This window comes from Mastacembelus armatus, chromosome 15 (assembly GCF_900324485.2).
Source record: "Mastacembelus armatus chromosome 15, fMasArm1.2, whole genome shotgun sequence".
NCBI classification, from domain to species: domain Eukaryota; kingdom Metazoa; phylum Chordata; class Actinopteri; order Synbranchiformes; family Mastacembelidae; genus Mastacembelus; species Mastacembelus armatus.
The window spans coordinates 20,124,756-20,144,507 of NC_046647.1; the positions used below are offsets into that span (position 1 = coordinate 20,124,756).

The 19,752-nt window shown below is 42.2% G+C and overlaps 1 protein-coding gene across 1 annotated transcript in view; it reads left to right on the top strand.

The window, feature by feature from the left end:
- The window catches only part of peli1b (pellino E3 ubiquitin protein ligase 1b), a 34,227-nt gene extending 14,806 nt beyond the window's left edge, over window positions 1-19,421 (top strand). Inside the window, exons 2-7 of the mRNA XM_026309688.1 lie at window positions 4,369-4,686; window positions 9,503-9,632; window positions 10,779-10,880; window positions 12,120-12,317; window positions 12,866-13,054; window positions 15,617-19,421. Coding sequence (XP_026165473.1) covers window positions 4,604-4,686; window positions 9,503-9,632; window positions 10,779-10,880; window positions 12,120-12,317; window positions 12,866-13,054; window positions 15,617-16,195 — 1,281 coding nt within the window. The 5' untranslated portion in view covers window positions 4,369-4,603 and the 3' untranslated portion in view covers window positions 16,196-19,421. The remainder of the gene's footprint in view (window positions 1-4,368; window positions 4,687-9,502; window positions 9,633-10,778; window positions 10,881-12,119; window positions 12,318-12,865; window positions 13,055-15,616) is intronic.
- The last annotated feature ends 331 nt before the right edge of the window (window positions 19,422-19,752 follow it).

Here is a 19,752-nt window from a genome sequence, read left to right on the forward strand (position 1 = left end):
TCTACATTTTTGTATCACCAGTGTTTGTTATTTATCCAGAGAGATGCTGTCAGAGCTCTACACATCGCCAGTGAAACAAAATCATTTTTCATTTTCCCTCACATAATAAGCCCCAGCCTGGCACACAATGAAGTTCAGTAAAGTAAAGATTTTGATAAGAGACTTTTTTGAGTTGGGAAATTAGGATTTTCATTCCACTGAGACAAATTGGTTGAAAACATTGCAGGGATGGAAACAGGTTTGCAAATTGTTGGCAAATCTTAGCTGTGTTGTTACAGAGATGTGAGGTATGGCAAGTATTGTCAACTGAGCTAGTACCTTAAGCCTTAAGGTCCTAGGCCAGTGTTTCTTGGCTGGTTATGGATCTGGACCAACCTTGTATATTGGCAATGCAGTAGGCATGTCAGATTAATTAACACACGACTGTCGTCTCTTTTTTGATGTTCTTCTTTGTGCATGGAGTACCCAGTAAGATTATCTTCTGACCCATTTTTGATTCCCGACCTTAAATAAAAAGGTTGTCTGTTTGCAGAAAGCCGTACCTTGTGATCCTGAAAGTGTGTCAGCCTGTAACTTATTATAATGCTAGCCTTTTCAAGTATTACACACCTTTTTACTCAACATGAAAGCGTGGTGCAGCACCGTGCAGAAGGCTCTGTTAACTCTGGGCGTGATGTGATGGATTGATGCAGGCTTTCTCTGGGCATGGTGTGCTGCTCTTTGACATATGCTAAATAGGACAGTGTGGCAAGTAGCACTGAGGCCCAGCTGGAGATATGTTCAAAAAGAGAAGCGCAGCTATTATCCTGGTTCTGTGTTAACTTGAAGACCTGCGCTTGGACGTTGGTTTGTCATGTGTTGTGGTCTGATAGCAGCCAGAAAGAATGGCAGGTGTCATCCATGCCTTCTTAGTGAAGCTTTAACAGGGCTTTTGTAGGTGTGAGGCTGCTGTTCCTGCTGTCAACAGCACACTGTTACAATCAGTGACCCCAGCCAGCAAAGCCAGTTTCACTGAGCTGTGGTTCTATTGTTGTAGGACTGTGTGTTTGGTAGCTAAGCAGCCACTGGCATGCAGCCACACCAACTTCTGTGTCATACAGGGTTGCAAAGGCCAAACACTTAGTCAGGCACACACACTCAAGAAATTATATACACACCCATACATATGGCATGTGTTCTAGACATGCCAATTTGAATCAGTTTCTTGCTTTAAAATTGTCCTTGGCCTTTTTTTTAATTTAAATTACAGAATGCATGTATTTCTTATATATGACTGGCAAAGCATAACCCAAATGATTAAATGACAGAAAATAAAGGTGTCACTCGTGTTTTATTCCTGCAAAGGCTGAGTAAGATGTAGGCTCTGGAGAGGTCGGCAGTGGCTTTTTTCTGAGTTCTTGAAAACCGTACAGTTAAGGCAGAAAGGTAATTCAGCTTTGTGGACAAGTGTTCGTTAACGAGACCCACAACACTCAGACCTATTTTTCTTTTGGTCTTCAGCGTCTGAATCCATATGTAAAAATCAATTTCCGGCAAGACGGTTAACAGCTCCCTCGACACTGCTGGCTGAGCACACGTCAGTATGTGTCCAGAGAGGATTTTATCGTGCATACAGATAAGAGCGTAGTGTTTCAGTGTGTTGTGATAATGTAAGTGTATGCCTGTGTGTGAGTATGTTGGATTAACCCCACATTCTGTCAGGGGAGCAGGTGGGGCTCAGGCTTACAGTTCGAACACACCCATCACGCCTCCCCTTCTTCCTGCACACTTCCTGGTTTTCCATTTTGCTTTTATTGCCACCAACCATAATATATCATCCTTCCTCCGCCACAAATTTACTGTGCTCTGTGAGAACAAAAGCTGAAAAGATTCACAGCCATTCCCACCACATGCTGATGACTGTTCACAAATGCAGCACGAGGCTGCTGGATAAACTGCACGAAGTGCTAACTTAAAAATGTGTTGAATTCTGGTGTGATTTCTGTTTGGGGCACAACTGTTTCACCTCCAACCTCATTTCTCTCTCTCACTGTGTGTGATCAAGCTACTTATAGTTCACCACCGTGATGATGTTTGTTGAGATATACTGAATATATTAGATTTATTGTTAGCGCTTCGTAAGTGAGATATCAGAGTTAAAACCGTCCTAGTGTGATGCTGTGAAGCATTTTGTATGAGCATGTAGAACAGTGTGAACAGGTAACCTTTCACCTGTGTGACATTAAATCAGCGTATTCTCTTAAGGGTGTTTTTGTTAGTCAGTTCCTCGTTTTTTATGGGTGACTAATTTCTAATTTTAGAACATACAGTTACTGAAGATGCATCATTCTCAGTGACTAGTGGATAAATATATTTACTCTTATTCCAATACTGTCATATACTGAGATGTAGGTATTTTTGAAGGCAGTCTTTGCATGTGATATTTGGTCGATGCCAATAAAAGTTGACGAAAGTTTAACTTGCCATCTAAGAAAACGACGTGATACAGATGTGCTTCCCTTTTCTGCAGTCCATTGAACATGTGGCATTTTTCTTCTCTCTGAGAATCTGTTGATCATGACAAGGCTAATTTAACTTTATCTCACCATAGACGTCTCACTTTTCCTGCTTCCTCCTTCTGCTCCAGTCCACCTGGGTTTCCTGTAAACCTACTCACAAGGTGCCCTCGTCTTATTCCAGTCAGGCTTCTGTTCACTTCCTACAACCGAGACTGCCCTCAATTAAATTACCAGTGATCTGGATTTTTATGACATGCATCAATCTCATAGGTGTCACTGAAATACACGGTATGTTGTACATTTTTGAAGGATCACAATACTCCTTAACATGTTTTCTTCAGTCCGTACTGAACAATGCCTCTGACTGACACTCCATCTGAATTGAATATCTACTTGGAAAGCCTCTGGACGAACTTCTCCCACTCAGTCTAATGGGACTGTGTCAGCCTTCCTGTTGTTGCCCCGATCCACACGCCTCATCAGATCACTTTACTTCCTATGCTTTATTCATCTGTGGTTCTGGATTCTCTTAGCAGAAAGGCACTCTGGGGATTGTAGGAGAAATATTCTGCTTCTCATGAGGGTATCTGCCCGGAAGTGAAGTCATGGAGTCATTGTTTGGAAAGCTTACCTTCAGTTCATACAAGAAAGGTGATGAGTTGAACATGAAAGATCTTCAGTCCATCCTCTACTTTTTATCGCATCTTCCTTTCTCACTTGTTTTTCAGCTTTTTGCTGTGATTTCCTGTGTGTTTAGACTTAGGTGTTTGTCTCTCTTTCTGTGAGTGTGTGTTTGTGTTTGAGTCATTTTCTGAAGTCAGCGTTTACTGACACCCACATCACTAAGCAAGAAAAAACAAGTCACATCATCCGCTCTTATGTATGTCTGATGAGGCCGTTTTATTTGGAACTTTGCAGGAAAATCTTGGGAAATTCTCGGGAGGTTGAGGTGTGTGTGGGTGTGTTTTGCATGTACCTGACTGAGCAACTTAAGTGTCCCTAAATATATCTTGGGTATGATTAGGCTCTGAGGGAGTTTGTTCCTGTTTTTTTTTTTTTTTTTTCCTTCACAGTTAAAATGCCTTTTCCAATAGCATTTGTTCATCAACACTGGCATATCCGCTTGCTCCTACTTTTCATTGAGCAGCTTGAGTGGATGGTGTAGTCTGTGGTTCATGATGTCTCATCCTTCTCCATACAACCTCCTGACCAAACAGTAGGAGTTGCTGGTTAAATGACCAACATTCACTCATGGACAAGCACATTTGAACAACTTTTCAGGCCAAAAACAGCCATGAGTTAAAGGTTGATGTGGGCATCTTGCTTCTGGTTGTGGTGAGATGATGAAATGTGAATCGGGAGATTCATATTTGAGTGCTGCTCAGTGCTACAATACTATGAGAGAGGATTTCACCACCATTATCATAGCGATGATCTTTTTATCTTTCACGATGACTGTGAGCTAAACGGCAGAAAAACACTGTTGGTGTTGCTAAGTAAGTGCCATGACTGCATTGTGTTGCTCAAGAAATATTCAGTGCTGAGTCAGTGGACCCCCCTTATTCAAACCAATGAGGTTCTTCATTATAATGTTTATGACTTGGACTAAAACTCAACTATTTACAAACATGTTCAATCATTAAAAGTTGTCAGATATTGCCCAAATAGCCAGTGTGATTGTTGGTTTACTGAGAAACTGTGTGCACTGACCACATGCATGAAATCTGAAATCTCCAGAATTCAGTAATGAGAAAAGTTGTTGGATTTTTTAAAGGTAGAAAATCAGTTTGAATCTCGATCTCTCCTGTTCCTGCTCAACATGAGTAAACACACATTCATCTGTGTCAATCCTTTCTTTGTCACTCTGCAGGGCAGGACAAGCGCTGTGAGAGACGGACACAAGAAGCATGAGAGGGTGCATGAGAGGGTGGAGCTGAGGCTCAGTTGACCCTTCCCCTTCCTTCTCCTCCTCTCCCCCCGTGCTCCATTCGATCAGCACCTCCCCTCTCCCTTCCCCTCCTTTCCCCTTCCCGTCTCCAGTCACCCTGTTGGATTACACCCATCTCCTCTCCTCTCCTCCTACAACCCTGCATCAGCCTTGCCCAATGTACTCCCCGGAGCAGGAAAACATCTCCACCACTGCCTCCACCAAAGTGCCAGTAAAGTATGGAGAGCTCATTGTGCTGGGGTAAGCACTGACAAGTTACACACACTCTTCATTACACCTGAACACACCTTTGTGAATTTTTCTGTAAATGCCATTTTTAGTTGATATGAGAGATTTGCAGGGTATGGTTCCAGTGTCAGAACCACAGTCCCGCTTATATTTCATGCTAAAACGATAAATTAAAAAAAAAAAGGTTTCAGATACTGTAGGCGAGATGATAAAACGTAAATCCATTTACATCAGCAACTGATTAACATCTAGCATTTCAAATTATTAGTCACAGTGCCACGTACTTCAATTCTGTAAGCATATTATTTCAGAGCTGCAACAATAAATTATTGATCAGTTTATCAAAAGAAAATCCATCAGCAATCATTTCAATAATACTTTTAATGATATTTTTAATTTTAAACAAAAATAATGATTGATGATTTGCTGTTTCTCCTACATGATGGACAACTGAATGGGTTTAGACTGGTGTTTCCTGTTTTACTCACTTTCATGTTTTAACTTCTGAAAGAAAATGTTATCTCCCCCTCCGAAAACCAACCAAAAAAACAAACTTTAACCTTTTATCTTGGAGACTCTTTGTGCTAAAATGACACTGTAGTCAAGATAATTAGCTGCTATCTGCATGTTTTCCTGTATGTTGCGCTTGTTGCTGGAGCTCTGGGTCATGGCTGATAAAGGATGGATGCGTTTGACGTAGCCTAGTTGTTGGTGGTTCTAGCTCAGTTCAGTCAGTGTTTTTGAGAGCTGCTTTGAATTCACTCCGCATGTGGATCTGAAAATGTGACCTACTCATTTGTCGTTCTGGTTTGAGTTCCTGTGGTACATAAACCAAAGACAGTTACTGAAACGTGCATTTTAAAGCCTCTTCAGCATAATTTTGGGTGCAGTTTGACCATCTTTAACCTCTTAAAGCATTACATAACTCCAGTTGATTTGGGTGTGATGGCTGCTGGACCTGCAGAGGACTGGGTCTGTTCCTGTTTGGGTCAGTTGGTGTTCGCAGTCGGCAGATAAAATCATATAGTGTGTCCAGTCGCTGCCACTTACTGTCATAAAGATTTCTGAAGCATGTTATAAAGTTTACAGTTGCATTTGGCATGTTCGTAATTATATACATTATAATTAACGAGACAGTCACGGCTTAGGAACAATGGAAATGTGGTGACAAACAGAATATATTATTATAACTATTGCTGTGGTGAAAGACCAAGAGTCCTGGGGGAATATACAGCGAGGAGTTGCTGCAGAAGCACTTTGGTCAATTAACAGATGTCTGCATTTGAAGAGTTACTGTGAGCAATGGCAGGGAGCCAGAAAAGCCAACAGAAGTGCTTTTTAAGAAAACAACATAAACACAGAATTGCACAGTCATGCACAGACTATAGACTTATAGGACAGTTCAGCAACAGGTTGAATTTAGTATTTCTGGAGGATGAGAGTCTCATTTTAAACCTCTTGGCTTTCTCTTCTTCCAAAGATTTGTTTTGACTCCAATCCACATACTCAGCTGTAGGAAAAAACCCTCCTCCCCACCCTGCATCTTCAGCATAGAAGACATATAACTGCACCCATACACACTTTCTCCAGTAACAACTGACAGGGAAGGACTTTCTTTATCTCTCTGTCTCCTGTTTATTCCCCAAAGGGCTATTCCACTCCACTCCCCCTCCCAGCCCACTCCACAGAGGAATGCACAAGTCGGAAAGACTCTTTACATGCATACACAAAAACACACGTACTGTTTCTTGTGCACAGACACACACATTTTTCATGTCTCACACAGAGACACACAGTTGGTTTCACAGCTGACTCACAGTTTGTTGTTCTGGGTTGTGCTGGAGCGGTATTGTCAGGGAGATGTCCGTGGAAATTTTCCCGAGTGGAAAAACACAGTTAGCAGTAAATGTAGTTCCATGCCCATATGAGGGAGAACCCCAGTTTTCCGTTTTGCTCTGCTTTTTCCGCTCCTAGTTTTTGTTTCTAGGTCAGGCCACCTTTTAAAAGGTCAACAGGGACATGTTTTGCTGGATGAGTAGTCACACACTGCGCTGTAGGTATGGCTGCTCTGTGTCGTGAATGATTTCATAAGGAGTACCGCACTAGAAACACTTTAATTTACTTCAGTGGGAGATGAGACCCCCACCCTTAGGGAAGTGAATCAATTACTGTGACACAAACGGTTCACTCTCATTAACCTGTGGTTTCTGCAAATTAGAAGCCATATATGGCCATGGGAACATAGGATGCTTTTCCCCTCTCTGAAACACGTAGGCCTGTGTGATTAAGAACAGATTCAGACAACCAAATACTAACGGAGAACCCCATCATTGCACACCACAGCGCTGTTTCTGACCTCTTCACTAACCCCGGTCCAACATTACCATGTTTGAAGCCCAGTGATGCTAATGGCCCAGTCCGGAGGAATGCTGCAGCGTCTCTGGGGACGATCTGTTTACGGGCACACTGGACTTCCATGTGGCTTTTTAATAACTATGATGTCACATACACTGCAGTCCCTCCAAATCCAATCCAAATCAGTCTACATACAAGAGAGGTTCTGTATTTGTCCACTAGCCAAATATTGTTAGGTCTAAGAAAGGTTAGATTCCGATTTGGAAATAGAGCTTACTAAAATTAGTATTCTTTCACTATTCAGAGGTCTCTTGGTCACAGAATATATTTACTTTGGCACTAAGACACATTTTTACATCTGTTTTCTTTTTTAATCTGTACTTTTTTATCTATGTTTTAAGCACTGTACTATATTTACAAAAAATAAGCCTGTGTTTTTGGCAGGTTCTAACTTCAGTATACTAACCTTGAAATGTTAATACGAAGAGTGACTCAGCCATAAGCAGTAATTACCCACACAACCTGCCGTTATGTTTTTATAGGTTTAGTGTATAGGTGGTAACCTGTTTCTGCACACTGAGCTTCACTTTACAAGCATTTTGAGGGTACACACTCACAAACACACACACTTTCTACTAATTGTGGCGAGAAAAGAGTCCAGGATGTCTGTGCAGACACACAGACTAACTTTTTCCTATCGTTATAGCCTCATTGTATGTACACACACATAAACACACACTAACCCAGTGGCCTTTTTCACATTGTTTTATGAATATTTGGATGCATGTAAGTACATGGACACATTATTGCCACCCATGGGAGCCTGGGTTTGAACTTGCAGCAGGATTTTGAGCTTTCTCCAGCAGACTGCCCTGCCCTCTCTGCAAATATGGGCCAAACTTCACCATGGTTATGCTCTTGCCATGGTTACTCTTCCCAAACGTTGCTGTGGATCTGTTCTCTCACCATGGTTACTCATAAACCCTCCCAGCGTTGTTTGATCCCAGCAGATCTGCTCTCTCAGAGAAACGTTTAGCAGGAGGCTGGGCGTTCTTACAACCGTGTGCTGTCTGTACTGGACTCTGTACAGTGGGTGGGTTCACTTAAAGAGTGTGATTGGTCAAAAACACATTCCAGCTGTGCCGTGGTACTGTACAGCGTGGCTAGTTCTGCTGTAGCATGATGTCTGTGTGTGCTTTTCTGCAACTTCTTGGAGCTATTTCTTTGACATTATTGCTGTGGTGTCCAGTATTTCTGTGGTCTCACATGATTTCTGCTTTTGTGGAAAAATTCTGAAGCCTTAAGTTTGCTTTAGAGAGTTTTGGGTAGTGGTACAAGCTGTCAGGGTGTTGGAGAAGTTAATAAACATTGCTCTTTATTTTCATTAATGTTATTTTGCTAGCTTAGCCTAAATATTTATATCATGTTTAAAAGCTGTAGGGGGCTATTTAATTTGTGATCATGTCTGTGGCATCTTTTTTTTAAGTTGCATTTGTTACAGCTGTCTTTGTATCAGTGAAGTCGGAGGAGTCCATATCTTCTGTGTTTTCTCGATGCCATAACAATGTTGAAGTAGTGAGCAGTGTTTATGTGTGTGGTTAATGTTCCTAACGCAGCTGTTGCAAGCAGGAATATCATTTCACGCTGGTGATGGCTCATCTAAAACTTATCCAGTGCAAATCATCAACGGTTTAGATGAAAACAGTGTAACTGTATTCAGTTGATCTTTGACAGTACCTCTGTGCTTTGCATATTCACATTCAGCTCTGAAAACTTGAACCACAGCATATGCGTGCTTTCTCTCTTTACCCGTCCTATACATGTTCACTAGTGTTGCATTTATTAGACCTACTGTCGGCACTGAGAACCTTCTGGTATGCTGAGTGAGGTGTCTGGATTTTGTGAATGCTTCTTTTTACGTGAGGGATGACCCCTTTTCTCCCACATTACCCAGTTTTTAAGCACTCTGATGGATGGACTGCAGACAGGTCAGGTCAGTTCTCAGAAACATATAAACGCACTGTTAACTACTGAGTGGTAGATTTAGATGATGGATGCTTCAATGAGCGTTTTCTTATAAGATACTCAATAGACACACACACTCAGAGAGAGACAACAGTCCCAGTTTGTTAGGAATCACAGAGACTCCATTCTGTCGGAGGGAACGCCTCTGTTTATTCTCCTTTCCCCAGCCATGTATCATGCTAAATGAGTCTCTGTGTGTGTTTGTTTTCTCAGGCTTTCTGGGGTTATGTTTGGAGGGCTTTGTTGTTTGTAGGGACATGATGTGCGTTTGTAAAGAAGCATGTATGAAAAGTATAGCCTGCTATTTGTGTGTATGCATGTAGTCTTAGTGGGTTTGAGGGAGTACACCAAAATGCATCAAGTGTTTTCCCACAATGAGGCTTTTTTCCAGTGCATTATACAGCTGCTCAGACAATAATGCCTTATTGTTTTGTGTGTGTACGTGCAGGTACAATGGCTCTCTGCCCAACGGAGACCGGGGCCGCCGTAAAAGCCGTTTTGCACTTTGTAGAAGACCGAAGGCAAATGGAGTGAAACCCAGCACAGTTCACGTCGCCTGCTCTCCACAGGCAGCCAAGGTGAAACACACACACATAAACAGAGAAACACACAAAACGGCATCGTTTAGTCATCCCAGTTATCACAAAACTGCAGTCATCAAAACTCCACACTTCAGCAGTTTCAGTCCTTTCCTTCTCAGTTGATATGATTTATGTTTGATGCGAGTTTCAGTGTTCATGAAATATGTTAGAAACACGTAATATATGTGAATAATAAACAAAATAAACATGAGAGTATTAGTTAATCTTTCATTCTCCTCATCTCTATGTCCTAAAATAGATGATTTTTGTAGGTGATTAGGTTTGACAACATCAAATAAAACACACCCAGTTCAGTGGATCTGGCCTGTGCTGCTCCACCAAAGGCTTCTGTTTGTTTGTTCTGTGATATTAAAGTACCACACACACACACACACACACACACACACACACACACACACACACAATAAACAAGACAGGAAGAGGAACGAGTTCAGCATGCCTTCCCTGAGTTAGCAGAAAAAGGAAAACGAGCAGGTACGAGGCTTTGTTGAGATTTTAAAAGCCATTTGAACAGTCATTTTTCCACAACGTTTAACTAGAACATAATGAGGGTTTAGAGGAAGAGCAAATGAGCACAGCCCAGCAAAAAGTAACTGGGAAGCATGTGTTAGTGTGTTTCCATCATCAGTTGCAAAACTGCCCAGAAATCCTCCAAATCTGCGGACTGGGGGATTATAAAGGGTGTGTGTGGTTGTATGTGTGTGAGGACATTTGCCTTTTTATTTTGGGGGGGTGGGGTTAACATCTGTAGTTAATAGATTCTCTATAGACCTGCACTTTTGCACTGTTAGTCACTCACACAGAGGCCAGGGTTTTAGCTGCACTAACCTATAGTCTGGAGGAGTCATGGTGCTCGTGGGTGGTCCTGACTGACTGAAAGGCTCTGAGGCTGAGCTCTGGGTGAATACATACCTAACTGAACTCTTCACCTGCCCGACCTGTCTATTCTTCACCTGTTGTTCTCTGTAAAGGATCAACGATGTTTTTGTTATAAAACATGTTCATGTTAATTCTTGTGTACACAATAAGTGAAGGGTTTGATTTTTAGAACGTCTAAAGGTTTTAATTCCTTCCCCTCCTTTTTATTCATCTGTCGTTCCTTTCTTCCTTTTGTGTCAACAGGCCATAAGCAACAGAGACCAGCACAGCATCTCGTACACTCTGTCTCGAGCACAGACAGTGGTGGTGGAATACACCCATGACAGCAATACAGACATGTTCCAGGTAACATGCCTCAGATTTGATCAGCATGACAGTCCATTTTACAATCCATTTACAGTATTTTTTCCACTTCGCTGCTGCATCCATCCATAGGGCTTAAATGAAAAACTCCACAGTAAGACTACTGGTTAGTAGGACTATTGGTTTACAAACTGTGAGGGGGGAGATGGATGAGTCAGGGGTGGAGGGGGAACAGAATCTGTGTGAGGTGAATAGAAAGGTGCATGACAAGAAGTTAGGCATTGAATTTGGACTGACATGTAGTTCTTTGCAATTAATGCACTTTAAAAGCCTTATTGCTGCAATTTCCATCAAAATGAATTATCCTTCTCTAAGTCCTAACTCAGTTAAATCAGAGCACACATTGAGCTGATATTCAGACGTCTAGGGGATATTTCCAGTGTCTGTCATAAATAAACATTCATAAATTTAGATAGAAATCAAAGTTAAAAAAATTCCCTATAATGCCAGAATTTGTCTGTGAATCATCCAAATGTTACGTTTTCTTCAACACCACATTAATCAGGTGATTTAAAAACTGCCTCACTAATTTATTTGTATTAGTCTAAATTCATTCACACACACAAATAGATAAAAATCATTTTGGTGTAAAAGCAGACATCACTTCTTGGCCTTGGAGAAAACCGTCAGTTTCCATTGAAACCTTCCGATACGTGTCAGGGTTTTCATCAGCAGGTGGAAAAAAACGTCTTACCTGGAAATGGGCTGTGAGCTGGTTTCGTTGTGTATTAGGTCATAAAATAAGTGTTCAACACGTGACATCAGCAACACATTGATCATCTTCAGGTGTGGACAAAGGGTTTTGATCCTTCACACAACATATTTCAAAAGGTTTTAACATCCTGGGAGGCTGCACTGTAATTGTTTTGATTATGGTACAGTAATGATGCAGCAAAAACCCTTTATAAAACAGAAAGCTCACAATGTTACAGCAGCTTTGTTATAGCAACCAGTTAAACTAGTCTGTCACCGTTTCATAAAATTCCTTTAATGTTGTATCATGTGTTTTTGTCATCCACCTATTTTGTTCTTGGTTGTTCTTCCAGTTTTTACTGATTCATTTCATATTGTTTATTTGACTGTTTGTATTTTGTGTTGTGGATCCCCACAGAGAAATTTTTTTTGTTGTTGTTGTCTCATAGCTGGAATGGGTTGGATTTTATCTAAAGATGGTGTCTTAAATAAAACTTGTTTTAACACATTTTCATCTCTCTCCACCAGATTGGTCGTTCGACAGAGAGTCCCATAGACTTTGTTGTGACGGACACGGTGGCAGGCAGCCAGAGTAATGCAGACACCCAGTCGGTTCAGAGCACCATCTCTCGCTTCGCCTGCCGCATCATGTGCCAGCGCACGCCGCCTTATGCTGCACGAATCTATGCTGCAGGCTTTGATTCCTCCAAGAACATCTTCCTAGGGGTGAGCTGTGTTTCATGTGGTGCTTCAGGCACATGTAGGCGAGTGAGACAGTTAAAGGCAGAAAGATGAAGCAGAAAACCCCAGAGAACCAAAGGGAAATGTAACAGAAAAACAGAGGAAAATAAGAAGTGAAAGATGAGTCAGCTGGTGTTGTGGTTATATGAAAGATAAAACTCACTCCCTGTTTTTCTTATCTTTTTAATTTATAGTCAACGTTGTTCTTGATTTGTCAGTGCCATGACGAAGTGTCCTTATCTACAAACTGAACCCATACATGCTGAATATTAAAAAAAAAAAAGAGCAGCTGAATGTTGATAATTTACATTCTGTCTTGTCTCTTTATGCGTTTGGACATTTTGTCATCAGTCTTTAGTACAGTCCCAAAATAAACAGGAACATAACAATCACAATATAAAGTGTTAATGTTGGACAACTGGGTGACAAGCTGTGCATGCACGTATTACAGATGTTTTGGTTCAGGCCTACAAAACAGATATTTGACTTGTCCTCATCCTGCTCACACCTCTCCATGTCATCATTTTCCTCAGGAGAAAGCTGCTAAGTGGAAGACGGCCGACGGTCAAATGGACGGGCTGACCACCAACGGTGTGCTGGTGATGCACCCTCGAAACGGCTTCAGCCAGGACTCCAAACCAGGTGTCTGGAGGGAGATCTCAGTCTGTGGCAACGTGTTCACCCTGCGGGAGACCCGCTCAGCACAGCAGAGAGGAAAGATGGTGAGAGAAGATATGAAACATAGCATCACATTCACTGAACGTGGTGCAAAAGCAGTCAGGGCGTCTTCACTGCACTCTGAGAATAACCTTTAGAAAACATTGTTATTGAAAAAACAAAGCTTTTATGTATTTCTTCCGATCCATTCCTGGCCTGCACCAAGAATGTCAGTCAGGCGGCAGGAGGTTAGTCAGAGCTTAACGCCGCCAGGAGGTTATCGGGATGGCATCTCCATGGCAGCAGGCCCGGCTGTCAAAGCTTTGTGTAACGGGACCTTGTAAAGGGATCCTCTAGCTGACCTCAGAGTCTCTCAGCCTATCACAGCGCTCCTGCTGTCTCATCAGCATGACCTGTGGCGTTTGTCTCATTGGATTTGGTTTCTGGTGGTGTGTTTAATTAGGTCTTCTCTCCTCCCACAACATACACATCATCAGCCGCAAGCATGCAGTCCATATGTCCACAGCTCTGCCATGAATCCATCTCTTTATCCACCGTCCCAGCTGTTTTCCAGTCTCTCCCAGGCAGCACAAATTAACAGCTCTCTTATCTCCACTGCCCTTTACCATTCAGAGTCAGTGTGTGCATTATCCACCACTACAGAGACCACTCATTATTTTTACAGCTGATTGTCTGTGGGAAGGCATCTATTTTCATTACGCATGGTGATAGAACGTGATAGGGTTTAATTGTCAGGATGAACGCATTCACCTGGACCTGAATGTTGAATAGCCATGTGTTAGCAAAAGTTAACATCTGATGGGTTTTTAGATGAATAGGAGGAAACAAGTCTTCTTAGTTAATTTGCCAAAGAAGCTCCCTGAGCTACGTGTAGTAATAGGTACCTGAGCTGAAGAATGAGTTTTGGTTTTAATTATTCATCATTAGAAAAAAAAAAGACACTTGGTAAGAGAAAACAATGACTTCTGTTTTACAGGGTGTGTTTATCTAATATAAAGCTGTAAACAGTGGGGGGTGTGTAGTAGCTGTTGTGTTACTGTCATTTTGTGTGCAGTTTTGTTTCAGCTTTTTAGAGGACTCACTCAGCTTTGCCAGCAGGGCGGCTGGTTGCCCTTCTGCAGTTAAACACAAGGTTGAATCCAGCATAATTAGGCATATCTTACAGTGCAGTTCACACACACACACACACACACACACACACTGTTTTTAGTGGGGGTGTTGTGAAGTATAATAAATGAGCAGGGTACAGTGTGAGCTCCTGCTGCGTTTAATAAAAGCTCTTGTGCTAATAAACGAGCTGCCTCAGTGTAATTAAATTAGAAGTGTGTGTCGAGGTGTGAGGGTGTGTGGATGTTTACATAGATTGAATCGACCCAGGCAGTTTTATCATATTGTCAGTGTTTTTTTATTTTGTGCATGGCAACAGATTAATGATTACAGGAGCAGCCTTGTGAACCCAACTTGGTCAACAACAGAATGACAGTGGTTTTATGTGTGAGGTCATGTATCGGTGTGACATGTGCTTAGCACTGGCAGGGACACGTCAGCTTCTGCCACAGAAATGTGCACAGATTTGCAGTGACCTCAATTTTAGCATGTGTGATCACACCAGAAACCCTGGGAGCTGCCTCTCCCCTTATCTGTTTGACTTTTTAAAAACTGTTATCTTTTAAGGTTTCCCCCTGTGTCTCTGTCATCCTGCTCAGACTTTCCCCCTTGGCTTTTTGTTTTCACTCCACCCTGTTGTTCTCTGATTATCTAAATGTGGAATTTCCCACTGTGGACTGATCTGACCCAAGCTAATCCAAGTGCTTCCTCAAGGCTGAAGTTTACTAAATTTTCCAGCAGCTTTAGTTGTGCACTACTGTTGTTGTTCTTTCAGTTTCCTCTTGTCATCTTGCTTCCAGCTGTTAGTTCTGCTCCCAGAAACACACAGCCGTCTGAGGAGAAAATGGAGAAAATGGGAGAGCCAGTGTTACACTGCCACCTTCTGTGCTCAGACAAGTACTGCAAACCTCAAGCTGCAGGATTATCCATCTGTTCATTCAATAAACGTGTCATATTCAGTGTCATGGGGGCTAGAGTGTATCCCAGCATGCAGTGGTGTAGTGGTGTACACACTCCATGTGTCACCAGACTGTCGTAGAGGCAGGAATCAGTAGAGTAAAGCCTGTGTCACTTTTCATTGTTTTAACTTCTGTTAGAGACTAGAGGACTTGATAAAACTGATAAACTGAAGAGTCAGTGTATGGACTTTGTATGATGGACTTTGCAGGGACATTTGTTTGTGTGTGAAATGTCTTGACAACTGTTGGATATTTTCCCATGAAAGTGTGTAGATGTTAACACTGTCCAAAGGACAAATTATAACCACGACTGTACCTTTAATGGAGGACACAGAGGTAATGTCCTCACTATTTATTTCTGGGTATTTGACCCCAAGAGCAGTTTACATTTTATAATTTAAAGTTGCTGATGATGAATTGTGTTTTTTTTAGTTTCAGGGGCAATGACAATGAAGTGCAACAATTTAAAACCAAGGTTCAGTCCTGGTGTATTTTGTAGTAGCGGCCTGTATCGACAATCTCTGTGTCTCTCTGCTGCAGGTGGAGACTGAGACTCAGGAGCTCGTCGACGGCTCTCTCATCGACCTTTGTGGTGCCACCCTGCTGTGGCGCACTGCTGAAGGCCTGTCACGCACTCCCACCCTTAAACACCTGGAGGCGCTGCGGCAGGAGATCAACGCAGCACGCCCGCAGTGTCCCGTGGGCTTCAACACACTGGCCTTCCCCTCAATGCGTCGCAAAGACACGCCGGACGAGAAGCAGCCGTGGGTCTACCTCCACTGCGGCCACGTGCACGGCTACCACAACTGGGGCAACCATCGCGAGGAGAGAGAGGGCCGGGAGGGCCGGCACAGGGAGTGCCCCATGTGCCGAGCTAAAGGGCCCTATGTACCCCTGTGGCTGGGCTGTGAGGCGGGGTTTTATGTGGACGCCGCCCCGCCCACTCATGCATTTAACCCCTGCGGCCATGTTTGTTCAGAGAAGACAGCAGCCTTCTGGAGTCAGATCCCGCTGCCACATGGCACACACACCTTCCACGCTGCCTGCCCCTTCTGTGCCCAGCAGCTGACTGGTGAACAGGGCTATGTCAGACTCATCTTCCAGGGACCCCTCGACTAGCAGGGGGTATCTTCCCAGGATCCATTGTTTGAATTCTGACCCTGCATTGAAAACGAGGAGCTACCCAGATTTGTTTTCCTTCCTCTGCAGTTGAAATATAAACTTTTTCTGGACTTTTTGTCTCCTTCTAATTTTTAAGTGACCTTTGTAATTGCTTTTTCATGAATGACAACAAAGATTTCTATATTTTCACGTGAAACCAGAGACACAAAAACCAAACAAAGAACATTGCTGGGTTAAAGTTTCTGTGTTTTCAACAACAGTATTTATCTAAATTACTAACATACCCTAGTGCAAACATATGGTTATTCCTGTTTATTGTTGCAATATAAATCTGTGTACATCTCTTAGAGTTAATTTAAACAAAGATGTTTATTTATGGCCCAGGAACCATCACTTCATCCTTTATCTTCATCCTTTGTCCGATATGCCTAACTTCAGTACTATTTAGCGTTTTTAATTTGAAAATACAGTATATATTGTTAATCAGATATAAAGCTCTAGGTGTGTTCTGAGGGTTTTGTTTCCCAATGTTCTTTTCTCAGACCTGTTTGTCGTATTTATACAGCCCGTCCTCTGGCATGCTCTCACTTTGTGTGTTAACCCATAACACTATGGCCTTTTCACATTCAAAGCAATAGATTTGGAACAGACACCTCCTATAGCATTATGGGAAACTGAGTCTTCTAGGCATCTTATGTGCACCTTCAGACAGCCTGAATGACTGATCCCTCCCTTTAAACTCTTGAGTGAAACATTTCTGTAGGAGAGTGATTCTGTTTTTTTTTTCCCCCCGATCACAGGTTAGATATGATGCTGCAGCTTTGTAGCTAATATTTCACACACACTCACACACACACACACACACACACACACACACACACACACACACACACACACACACTATAACCAGATCTGGTCAAACAGTTTTTATCATCGTTTAATACTGATCTTACTGATCAGGCAGCCTGCAGCACATCAGTGTGGTCAGTGGTTAGTGCTTACGAGCACCGTTAGCAAAAAGCATTGTCAATATTTTGGCAGATAGGGAACAGTTTTCTGATCAGTATTAATTTTAGCATTAACCACAACACAAATGAAGGTTGACTGTTTCCAGTATTGTAAAATATTTAAATACCAGTTTGTTTAGCCATATTTACAAAGATGCAAAGGAGGAATTGAGACGTTTTACAGTCTGTGTCCTTCTCGTTCTTTCTCACCTGAATTGTCACAGTTCAGGAAGCCCCATCCATCTGACACATCAAGCAACAAAACACAACTGTAGCTGTTTGACTCAGGTTTGATTCACACACACACGGCTTCATTTCTTTAAGCCAAGCCGCAAAATGCTCTTTGTGTGTGTGTGTGTGTGTGTGTGCATTCCCTAAGGTGTCGTATTAATTTGTGCTTTCCAAACAGTGAATTAAAGTGGTCCCTAAGTATTTTAGGGGTGACGAACTCTCCACTCTTAGTACAAAATACCAGGCTTGTTTGGCTGCTGCTTTAAATAACATTTACATTTAAAAAGTTAATTCAGTTGGAGTTTTTAAGCTAAAATGTAACAGGAGCCAGGTGCCCCAGTGTCTGTAAGTTCAACCTCGGCCTGTTTCAATGCAAATGTACTAAATCAAAAGATGTTGCACCACACAAACTAGTTTACATAGCTGATCCAAACCTTTGCGTCGCTGCCTGAACCAAACGACAAAGCTAACGTTAGCTTGTTAATGTATGATCCAGTGTGAGAGGAGAGACACTAGAGTCCGACCGATACAGGATTTTTAAGACAGATCCCGATATGTCGATATGTTGGCCAATATCCTGTTTTCAGAAACACATAATGTGAACGTTGATGTCATCTGTTTTGTCCTCACTGAGACCTCATGACATAATGCAGTTTGAAATGGAACTTGTTTGAGCAGTACTCGTGACACATGATTCGTCTTCTCTCTGTTTCATTTATGGGCCAACACTGATTCAACTGCAATGAGCTAATATCGGCCGATTACATCGGCACATCGGGCTCTAGTCAACGTATTTGGCCAATATTTTTATGACAGTGGTATTCTTAAAGATGATATAAAGTAAGAGAATTTCAAAGTAGAAGGAACAAAATAACACAATATACCTCAAATTACAAACTAGCCTGTTTATATAGTTGATGCTTTTTGTTTTATTTTCACTGCCAGAGTAATGTTGCTGTTTCACTCTGTAAACCTTTAGTTTGAAAGTAGCTTATCGTGTCTGAGGCCTGAGTGATGGATTTACGAAGAGCTGGTGCAGCCCAACCAAGAGGTTTTTATAAAATGGAAATCAGACTCCATCTACTGAAAAGATCATTGAAAGTTTAAGAACAGCTAAATTCACCCTCTACTGTTTTAAGGGTCAAGAAAGACCACAGGCAACATATATAGATTTTATGTATTAGTCACACAGAGTGAGACCTTTCTCATGAAGGCAGTCCTGAGGTTTAGCAAATCAGTGAAAGGACAGATTCTTCCTGACTCCTGTTGCGTACTCACAACACACCTGTGGCTTGTCCACTTCCCTCATGCAGCTCCTGTCGGAAAAAGAGCGAGACACACGCTCGTACTGTAGAAACCTTCCACCAGTGGAGCGGCTTTACTGATCAGGCACTTCCAGACTCTGCACAGCACATTCTTCAGTGTGCACAGAGCTCCTGCAGGTTTCAGTAGCAAAGTGTGTGTGTGTGTGTGTGTGTGTGTGTGTGTATGAGAGTGAGATTTTCATTTATGTGTTCATGATGATTGTGTTTATTTATCCGTCCACACGGTATCTCTTCTCCACACACACCGTTTGCATCTGCATCCCCCAGACTGCAGCACAATAACTCACCTCAGGGAGTAAAACAGTGACCTGTCTCTCTCACACACACACACACACACACACACACACACACACACAAACACAAACACTCTGCTCTCTTCTGAGGATACCTCACAAATAAAAAGCCTGTTCTGGGTCTAAAGTCTAGTGTTGTTCCAGTCCCTCACAGCCTTGTCTTGTTTCTCGGACTCCCTCTCTCTGATGAAGTGTGTGTGTGTAAGGGCTTCACTTTGTGCTGTCACCTCCTCCCCGTCCCGCCTCTCTCCATTCGCTCTTCCTCTCTTGTCCACAGTCTCCCTGTGCTTGTAAAGGCAAAAGCAAAGAATGTTTCCAGCAAACACTTTTTTGTAACAACTTAATAAAGTTTAAAATGACACATTCACTGTGTGCTGGGTTTCATTTCAGAGACGGGAATGATGTGATTACAAAAGCTGACAAATCCATTTGTTTTGCAGCTTAGATATGGTACAATTACAGAAGGGTGAAGAATAACAGGACAGACGGCTTTACCAGAGGTCAACACAGTGACACTCGCTGTAACACTGCTAATGTTATGAAGCTGTGCAGTTTCTGTTGAAACTTATTTATATCTATGCTCCTGGAATCAAGGACATTATTGTACATTCGATGTTGTCAGTCAAAACCACATTCATAAAGATTCCTAGCAATGTTTTTATATGTGGGTCCCTGTTTTCATGCCAAATGCTTCCAAA